The sequence below is a fragment of the Belonocnema kinseyi genome, chromosome 6, assembly GCF_010883055.1.
Source record: "Belonocnema kinseyi isolate 2016_QV_RU_SX_M_011 chromosome 6, B_treatae_v1, whole genome shotgun sequence".
Classification (NCBI taxonomy): Eukaryota; Metazoa; Arthropoda; class Insecta; order Hymenoptera; family Cynipidae; genus Belonocnema; species Belonocnema kinseyi.
In genome coordinates this window covers 106,039,478-106,050,109 of record NC_046662.1, presented here as the reverse complement: position 1 = coordinate 106,050,109, position 10,632 = coordinate 106,039,478, and the positions used below count along the sequence as shown (strand labels likewise).

General features: G+C 35.1%; 1 protein-coding gene across 1 annotated transcript in view; it reads right to left on the bottom strand.

The window, feature by feature from the left end:
* Window positions 1–1,507: 1,507 nt before the first annotated feature.
* LOC117175534 overlaps window positions 1,508–10,632 on the bottom strand; it is a 301,601-nt gene continuing 292,476 nt past the window's right edge. Inside the window, exon 3 of the mRNA XM_033365241.1 lies at window positions 1,508–1,638. Within this exon, the coding sequence (XP_033221132.1) occupies window positions 1,508–1,638 (131 nt within the window). The remainder of the gene's footprint in view (window positions 1,639–10,632) is intronic.

Sequence of the window (10,632 nt, the reverse complement as noted above, 5' to 3'; positions counted from 1 at the left end):
ACGCGACGAAGGTCAGTGCTGTATGCATGAAAATTGACCAGCTTATAATGGCCGGTGAAATGTGAGGGCCTTGCACATTTTAAGATACGTCAGTACCAGGAGGTGTCGCTAGCTTTGTGTCTGCGACCTGCCTGATCGAAAGTGGATACTCGGTCCGTCCCGATCCAACGAGTCCTACTGTACCCCTAACCATTACTTCCGCGGTCTCCCTCTGGGAACGCTGTTATTTAAAGTTTTAACTTCAATTCGGAAATAGATAGTGCATATGCGTGGCCGCCATGATGATAGTGCCCGCGAATTCAAAACTTTCAGCCCTACACTGTAAAATGTATGCAATTACGAGTTTTTAATTTTATAATGTGGTAATTTCGTATGTAGTGAAAGCTAAATGAGGAATAGTGTAGAGTATCTCAAAAGTGATCAATGCGAAAAAAATAAATTATACGGAAGATGAGTGCAAGATTGCTAGGTTATGATTGCCAGAGCGTGAGAAGCTGTAAGTGTGAGGCGTGCAAACACAACTATCATGAGTGCAAAAGTACCATCCCCAGCAACAATTTTGAATGAAAAAGATCTGCCAGGAGCAGAATTAGTGCCTAATTTACGTGTAGAAGGGCACAGCAGTGCGCTGCTGAGAAGATGGTCGCAGTGTCGGAAGCATCAAATTGAAGGTGAGGTTATGTTTTTGTAAACAAACTTTATTCATGCTTTTTTATCAAATTATCTTAGTACTAAGTGATGATAAATTTACAACTAATACATATGATAATAAGGATAGGATTACTAGTTAGCTGAAATTTTGAGATGTAGATTTTTTTGGTGCAAATAGTAGAATATCTGTTACAGATTATGTCATGGTAAACAAACTGTTTTTGTGTTTCTATACCGCAGTATTTATCGACAAAAAATTAAGAAAATATATATATATATAGACAACCAAAGAAGTAATCTTCAACTGTAGTTTCTAGTTACAGATTTTTGTTTATAAGAATAAAATACCTTTAAGAAATGTATACCAACTGTAGGTGTATGTTCGATAGGAGTAAGTGTGGTGAATAGAAAATTCCAAATAAAAAACGAATTAGTTTTTAACTTTTTTTACAACATAAAGACTGTATCTCGAATTATTTGTAGAAACAAGGTCTCTCTTATAGGTTATGCTTTGATCAATTATTCTTCAAGAAACAGAGGTTCTTTTCGAAAACTTCAGTTTGTAACCATGCTATCTGGTCTTCTAATTAAAATTTTTCCTGCATGAAGCAAGTTTTGAGGAATCTTTTTAAAAATGAAGAAAGAGATATATTTTCCTTGAATATCTATATTTTTCTGTCAACTTATCTTTTTATTATTTTAAATTATAATTTTTTAAAGTGTCATTCGAAATCAGACTTAGGGTGTGTGTGATATCTTTTTTTATTGTTCTATAAAGAATATATAATATATTTTTTAATAAAGTATTAATCAATTGTATGACGAAAAAATTAAAGTATTTTTTTTCTTCATAATATTAACTCGTTTCTCCGCTTTTCTCTTCTCCAGCGAAGCAACTGCTCTTCCTTGTACTTGAAGTAAATTCCTCAGGCTTCAATGAGAAATGTTGTAATTTTTCTCTAAGCTCTTTGTAGCCTTTTTTACTTCCTGGAAAAAGGAAATGTTCGTGAAACTGACAACAGACATAAAAAAGGTATATAGATTAAAGCAACCAAATTTCAAGGGAACAGGCAACATCAAACTTCGTGGTCCTCTTCATCAAAAACTATAGTTCTTACAACTTTAAAACTTGTTAAGAAAAATTTAAGAATTGTAATACAAATTAAATGGGTAAAAAATTTTGTTCAGTACCTGGAACGGTGTGGGAAATCTAACTCAAAAATTGAAGAAGGTAAAAAAATTTATTTATTTATCATCAGATATTTTTTAACTTTGCATCCTAGTGACTATAGTTGCATTCAAATACAAAGAATTGATTTCTCTTAAAAAAACTACCGGTTGTTTTAGAGTCTGTCCTTAAAATTACCTGTATTATTTGAAAATAATGTAATTCTTGTTATCACGATTGACTGTTCTGCATAGAAAATATATTTGGATATTCGACAATTTGTAAAATAATCGAAATGAAAAATTCTTTTACTTTACCTTGATACACGTGTCTCGTTAGTCGTTAATCTTTTAATCTCTTAACTTTCCTAAACCATTTCATACAATTTCCTTCAATTACTCTACAACATATTCTTTGAGGATTATCTCATTGCTAACTTTGTCCATCCATGTTTTGCCGCAAATCATGCGCAGAAATTTTACTTCAACCTTGTTAATTTTACTCAGATCATTTTCATTCTAGGTCCCCGTCTCGCTAATTTATAGAATAGTTGATGTAAATATAGAATTATGTATTTCTTTTTCAGCTTTATGTGACATTTTGTACTTCTCAGAATGGGCCCTGCTTTACCAATAACCTTCTTGCCTACGTTTGTGCGTCTATCTAATTCGTCATCTATCTTTCCATGATCAAGATTCTTTCCCAGTCCTGGACTACCTTTGCTATAACAACTTTATCATCTGCGAAAGCTAACCTATGTACCTCACTGTCTCGGGAACTAATCTTTTTCGTCGAAGAGTGCCATTCTAAGACACTTGTCCATGAATACAATAAATAGCCATGATAACATAACGCATCCTTGCATGATATCAAATCTGTCACTCAATTTCTAGTTACTTTTATACTCGCTTTGCTACCAGCATAGATTATTTTTTATTACTTGTAGGAGGAATCTATTAACTCCGTCCTATTTCAGGACTTCCTAAAGTTTACTTCTATCCATGTTGTAAAACTATATTTCTAGGTCAATAAATGCAGACAAAACGTTTTCCCTTGCTTTCAAACTTTTTTCTGTTATCTGTCTTAAGTTAACCATTTGATCCGTACATGATCTTTCTGGCATAGATGCATTTTGATCTTTCCATATATTTTCTTCTGTTATTTTCATTACCCTACGAGTAAGTTTTTTTGAATACATTTTACTTTTTTCTAGCATTTCAGTGCTTATACTGTCTACACATGAGCCCTGCCAGTTCTTAAGTTGTTAATTACATCCATAGCCTGAATGATACAGACATTCTCAATTAGATTTTCTACCACATCGTCTTTTATATCTCATTTGCAGTGCTTTACTGCTTTGTCTACCAATGATTATATAAAAGAATCCCTTAAAGCGTTTAGTATCCAGTCGGTACTATATAGCATTTTACATTTGCTATTTCTCATACGAATGAACTCTGTACGTTTATTTCCCTTCATGATTTTTTAAAACTGTATTTTCTATCTTTGAAGTCGTTATGCATTTTCTTCTCTTTATCTATTTTGATTTTATATTTACTTTCATTGACTATTCTTTCAATTTTCCTATTTTTGTATCTGTAATCATTTGCAAGGCTATTTCTCTCCTAATCGCTGAAACCTGTGATGCTTAATGTTCTGTTGTAGGCTCTTTTTATTTGTATTTTCTATTAGCGCATTCCAAGTTGTCTTTTTTATTCATGCATTCATCTTACTCTGAAAATCTATTTGCACTTTTGGTTTCTGTAAATTATAAATCTTGACCAGAGTGTCTTTCGTTTCTTTTCTTTCTTCTCCATACTAGACCTAAGTTTAGTTTGAGGCCAAAATGGCATGATCGGTATTCTATTCAGAACCCCTCATGATCCTCGCATCTTTCCCTAATTCTATTAGTCTTTCATCCGCGAATAACGAAGGTAATCATACTGTAACTATTGCTTCTTCACCAGGTGTACATGAAGAATATTTTATTCCTTAACCAAGTATTTAAAATAAAATGGCCATTTTCTAAGCATTAGCCAACTGATCTGTTTCGGTTACCATTTGCTCATAGATTGCATCATTTAAAGTGTCACAGAAGGAGTCATTTACGTCTCTTAGATCACTGTAAACTGGGGCGTAGCACGCATTACTTTTTCTTCGTTTTAGGTACACATAAAATATCTGGTTTCCTTACGTGCACAGTTTCTCGTGATTCCCTTACCTTTAAATCATTCACCCATCTAGCATTCCAAACACCTAGTATCCATTCATTTCCGGAAATTCGAACTTTACCTTTACCGTGTGCATGCTTCCGTCAATCAGAGTTTCAGTCCATTTTGAGGCTATTTTATTGCTGGTATTATCTATTGTTTAAATGTTCCGCCCAACTAACACCTTTATTAGTTTTATGCAGTGTTTCATGCCAAAATTGTCACCAACATTAAGCAGCGTTGTATTAGATAGGAGTTCATATGTTTTCCGAAATGTCGTAAATGCAATATCTCCGGTAATTCTATTTTATTTAAAAAGTCATTAGCATAAATTATTATTCATCTTTTTGAGTATTACTTATAACCACACATAGAATTTTTTAATCTGAAAATAAAGTGTTCTAAGAAATGTAGAAAAACCTCTAACTTTTCGAAAACACTCAAAGCGTATGACAAAGGCCAATCATATCTGTAAATTCTTTTCAAAGTTATCGTGCTGACAAACTAAAAATTTACAGACACAGTAACGAACGAACAGACAGGAACATTCGTAAAAACCTGTTTTTCAGATTTAGGGGGTCTCAAAAAGGTGAAAATTTAACAAAAACGGGGGCAAAAATAAATTGTGCAAAAATCTCATACGTTCTCTGATGAGAATGTAAAAAGTCATAAACTCCTGTGAAATTCTATGAAATCTGACAATCCTTTCAAATCATAAGAGTCAACTGAAACCCCTGGTCGCTCCGCAGTTGGACCAACGCTCCTTTGCCTAAGCCCGAAATAATTACTATTAACTTTAGGCTTAGGACAAAGAGTGCTGGTTTAACTGCGGGGAGTTTGACCCACATTAGTCAAAGTGCAAAAGACTTTCTTATTCTTATTTATCTTATTAGTGATTTAAACTTAACGTATTATTATATTAAATCGGGTGTGCGCGCGCCTGCTAGAGTTACGTTACAAATTGTGCGATTGTCATTTCTGTTGGAAGCAATGTCATGGAAAAGATCTTAATAATTCTACTCAAATAGTATAGTTAGTAAATGGTCCTAGGGGGCTGTTAAATATTACTTAAACTTTACGAATTTAACTTTGTACTTACTTAATGTGATTTGTATGATTATCTCAAATTTTGTTAAGATTTTTACGTGAATACCCTGCAGATCACTTCAGATAAATAATAAGGCGTTGCCTTAGGGGTTGTTGGATATTATTATGGGCTCGTTAATGTAGCTTGGGCTTTTTATGAATGTAATTTGGGTAATTATTTTAAATTTTCAAATTTCTTTAAACATTTACGGGAAAGCTCTTCTGATCTGTTCAGGTACAAAGTTACGGATGGTCTTAGGGGTTGTTAATTATAATCGTGGGGCTGGGAATATAATCTGGAGTTTTCTGACGGTGATTTGGGTGACTATTTACGAAATTTCTTCTTTTTTTGAGACTTTTACGTGACGTCCTTCGGATCTGTTCAGATACAAAATTAGGGGTGGTATAAGGGGTTCTTGAATATTATTGTGGTGTGTAAAATTATAACTTTGGGTTTCCTAAAGGTTTTTTGTGTAATTATTTAAAATCTGTTGAATTTCGTTTATGCTTAGGACGAGATACGTATTTCGCATCAAACGAAAAGAAAGACTAACGTTAGTAGGCGCGTGACGGTCAATTAGACTGTTGACGTTTTTGGAAACTTGTAAAAAAGAGGCAACGTGCACGAATTTCTTCACAGACGCGTGAAAATATAGGTACATACCGAACTGAAAACTGCCAGCCGTAGAACTGTAACAGTGAACGAGTTTATATTGTATGTCAAAATATGTAAAACCGTCGGTCCAAATTATCAACGCGAGCCTAGTCCCGGGTTAAACCTAATCAGTGAATCATACTGAATTCGCCGATAAGACATTTATCAATTCTCGTAGAAATGATAATGCATTTATAAAATGAAGAAAGTCAGGAAATCATCTCCTATCTCTCATATTTTTACTAAAAAACGCCTTATTATTCAGAATTTTCAATAAAAATTTAAGGAACATAAATTACTTATTGAATATCTTACCTGATTGCTAAAAACAAAATACGAAAAAAGACTCTATTACCGCGTTTTCATTAAAAAAAAAACACTATTTTAAGTAAAAATATCAATCTTCTGTAAGAGGGTGATGATTAATATTAATGGTTTAAACAAATTCTTTTAGTTCTTGCAAGAAAAAATATTGTTCAAGTTATACCTTAATATTGCAAATTGATAAACAGTTAACATTTTTGTATTTTATTGTGAAAATATAAATTTCATTGATCATTATAAATAATTATTATATGCAAATCAACAACTACTAAAATTCTACTCTTTCCCTTTGAAAAATGCAGACACCGAATCCATTTAAAACCAGGCAGGATCCTACACTTGAAATTGCAGAATCTCTCGAAGACGAAATATGTTGCTTTTTAGAGGAAATTAGGTCATAAGTGTTTTTCTCATTAGCGAAAAAAATTTCTAAAACGTTATGCGTATTTGAATTTTATGCTTTGTTATTCAAGAAACTCGAAGATTTTAAACCTCTATAACTTTTTACCTGTTTGCAATATTTTTAATTTTATTTTCTCAAACTACACGCCTTTAAAATGTTTGCCAATTTTTTCTGGAACTGGTACTTTAATAATAAAGATCTCTTCTAAGTTTGATGCTTGCTTAATAACTTTTGAAGTCAGCTGACTACAAACGCTGAAGAACAAATTCTCCGAGGAGCATTTCTTTTTCTTAAAATAGAATTTTATACATTTTATTGGAAGTAGTAACATGTACGATAAAATGTTAAGATGAAATTTTGCATGTCTAAAGAAGTTCTGTGAAAATTGTCTCTTGTTCTTTTGCGATATCTTTTATAGTTTAGGAAAACCCTAAGGTTTAGGAAAGCCTTTCTCATATCATTCGAAACTTTAGAAAAATATTCGGTAGATTAAGAAAGGTGGGCGTTTCAAGAAAATCTTTTCATTTTTGTCTTAAAATTTGGAAACTAAACTATGAAAGCCATTGCAAAAAAGAAAGAGACGTTTTTCATTACTTTTTTTGGTGTGCTGAATATTATCCTATCATTTTTTCAAGGAAAACATCAGCACAAAATTTAAAGGTGTTTTTTTTGTTGGGAAAATCGATTAAAAATTGTTTCTAGACGCAGCGCTTCCAATTTTTCTTCGAAATTTGGAAAAATACGTTACGCCTAATTTCCTTTAAAAGTAACATATTATTACAATAATACTTGTCTATCACAACAATATTTGTTTATATATTGTTGCTCTCTGAAAAAAATTAAAAAAAAAGAAAACCACAATTCTCTTAAGAATTAATTGCGGAGAATTTCTAAAAAAAACTTTTAAATCGGTTAAGAAATACGATCTATGGGCGATTATGAACAGTAAATTCCTATTCCAGGCCAGTGTGCGTCGCAGGGATCACGTAAACAGACATCGCAAGGGATTCGATTTCGTAGAATCGTATTTATTTGGAAATGCACCCCGGTCTATAGTCTCAATTACTCGTTTTTGGCTTTCCTAATATATTTTACCGTTTCAATTCATACATAAAAATTGTAATGGTTAAAGTACGCCGGTTGGATGACACTTCAATGAGAAAGATTATATAAGAGCGGTCGAGATGTCGGCAGATCAAATCCCGGAAGTGATCTAACCTTTTATTCGTTCCAACCATTCTTCTGGATTAGGTTCGAAAAGCTGTGTAGCTACTTCTAACTGTCGACGGAGTAATCGGGAGGGGAGAGGGTTTCTCCCAAAGTTCAAGAAGGCGGGTGACACTTTCAGAGATCCATGGACAGCCGTGTTAAAAGCAAAGCGGACCTCATGTAAAAAGACTTCCTACTCCTTATGATTGTTCTGTAAAAACGAGACAATAATTGACTTAAGGACCCTGTTAAATCATTCGGTGCATTTTGCTTGCGCATGATATACGGGGTTCGTTGTTTGTCTCATTCCGACGCTTTTACACATTTGTGCTATCAGCCTATTTGAAAATTATGTGCCGTTAATGACATGGAAAACTTGTGGGGCACCCTAGCGCGACACTATAAGGTCTTTAAAAGCTTTGTGGATTGTGTGATCATTCGTCGATTGTATGACCCATCCCGCGTCTCCCTGTCTCTGTGTTAAAACTACGCCGAGTCCAGAAGTGCTCGCACCGGTTTGTAGATTCACTTTTATCCGGATTTATCGTCAACCCTGCTTCAGCTACCCGATCGAAAACGTTCTCTATCAAATACAGGTGTTCATCGAAAGTCTCTGCTAATACTATAATATCGTCTAGGTAACTAAAGACGTTGGGCTTTATTTCTGGCGTTATGACCCTATCGATAAATCTCTGAAAGATTGCAAGGGCCCGAGTAAGTCCGAATAGCATTCTCTTAAACTCGAATAATCCCCTACCCGGAATAGTGAAGGCGGTGTACGCTTAAATTTCCTGCTCTAAAGGGATTTGATTAGAAGCAGCGCTCAGGTCTAGTTTTGATATACACCTAGCTGCCTTTAATAACCGCAGTATGTCAGTCATGTGGGGCAAAGATTACGCGTACTTTTCGAGATCGCGTTTAACTTTCGGAAATCGAGGTAAAGCCGATACTTGCAACCAGGTTTACGAGCTGTCACCTTCGGCGCCGACCATTCGCTGTGTGATCCCGCGACATTTCCTGCAACGAGCAACCTGTCCACCTCTTGATACATACTCTCCTGGACTTTTCAGGACACTATCCAAAACCTCTCCTTAATAGGCGCGTGACCTTGGATGTCTATGGTGGGGATAGTGTCTACCATCAGCATCTGGCATAAATACCTTACGCGATTTCGCGACGTGAACCATGTGAAATTTTCCTTGGCCTTCTAGACCCAATATTAATTCAGTATCAAGATTATTTGCACCGTCTACCGGAAGCCTTCACTAACTTATCCCAAGCAGATTTTCTAAATAAAACGCGAGAGGATCCGTTATCAATCAGCGCGTCTAGCGGAACTGAGTCTATCGTGGCCCGAACATGGATTCTGTTGGCCACTTCGGGCGTCTCCACTATAACGATGATAAGGTCAGCTTCCGATTGGCTTTCTTCCATAATCCTTATTTTCGCTAAGTCATCGGTTATAGTGTCATGTGGTTTCGGTCTACTTTCTCTTACGTGATTGAGATTTTCGAGTTCGGGGTCTCTATGGACCTGAGCTTCTACTACTATTACTTCTGGCCCTATGTCCATTGAGCCTTCATCAACCTTATCTGCGTCTTTCGAACAGATACCTTGGAATTCCAGAATACTTGACATTTCGAGTTTCGGCGGCATTCCCACCCCGCGAAAACTCTTCGTGTAAGTGTTCGAGTTTCTAGACCCCCCCCTTTTTCCCCTACAAACCACGCGTCGATATTAGGGCAGTTTTTCAAGTCGGAAGTGACCTTAACTTCTGCTAAGTCAATTACGTTACTTATGGTCCTTCTGGTCTGTTCAGAGACGTTTCCCGTATTCATACAAACGGTCTGTGATGTATTGGCAGTAGTGGAGACCGTTTTCACTACTCTTTTGCCGAATTTCCTGAACAATTAGGGCAGTCTTTGAGGGTTGTGAGTGGCACAGCCCTTTTGAAAATTACCCCTTTGAATGCAGTAAATGCAAATTATTTTATTCAGATCCCAAGCGTTCGTGTTGCCGATATTATTTTTAGGGTTCTGCTTTTTATTGTTGGATTTATTAGGTTCGGTAGTGCTTAGAGCTGCTATTCCCTACTATCCCCTGCTATTCCCCTACGCACCTTTCGCAATCGTCATCGCTAAAGTGGGAACGCAACTCTTTTTTTTTTAATTTATGACAATTGTAAAATTCTTGCTCATGGTTTCTGAACCACTTTTGCGCTATTGTGTCTAACAATACCGGCATAGCTGTGAGAATTTCCTCGCTCGTTACTTGAGTTAACTTCCTACGATCTCCTAATTTTGTCAAAAAGCTATCTGGACTAAGTTTATTGCTACCATTGAACATTATTTTCCAGCTGAATATAATTTGCCCCGGGTCTCGGTTACTTTGCCTACGTCTTGTCGATGAATTAGTGCTATGAGTTGTTTCTCTTTCGGAGGAGCTTTCCCGTTCTGTATGCCGACGGAAACCTACGCTACTTCGCCGTGGATAGTAAGTTTTATTTGGAACTCAACTCCTTTTGTGTTGTAAATCTGACTTTATTTCCCTTAACCCTTAAATGACACACGTCAAGATAGACCCGTACTTGACACATGGGGTAGAATCCACCCCAGCTACAAAACTTGGAATAAGTCTGAATATTTTTAATATTTTGCTCTGAAAATTTTTTCCTATATATTTCGAACCTTTTACTATAAACACAAATAGTCACTGATATCACTTTTCTATTTATAGATACTTTAAAAAATTATCGAAAAAAAATGGTCGATTTTCTGTTTTTTTTTTTTTTATTTTACCATAACTTTTTCAATTTTCAATATTTTTGGCTACAAATTTAGAGTTAATCGTATGAGATGTCATGCTTTAAGAGTAAGTTATTAGATTTAGTGTACATTCCGAAAAGTATATTTATTTTGAGAAATGA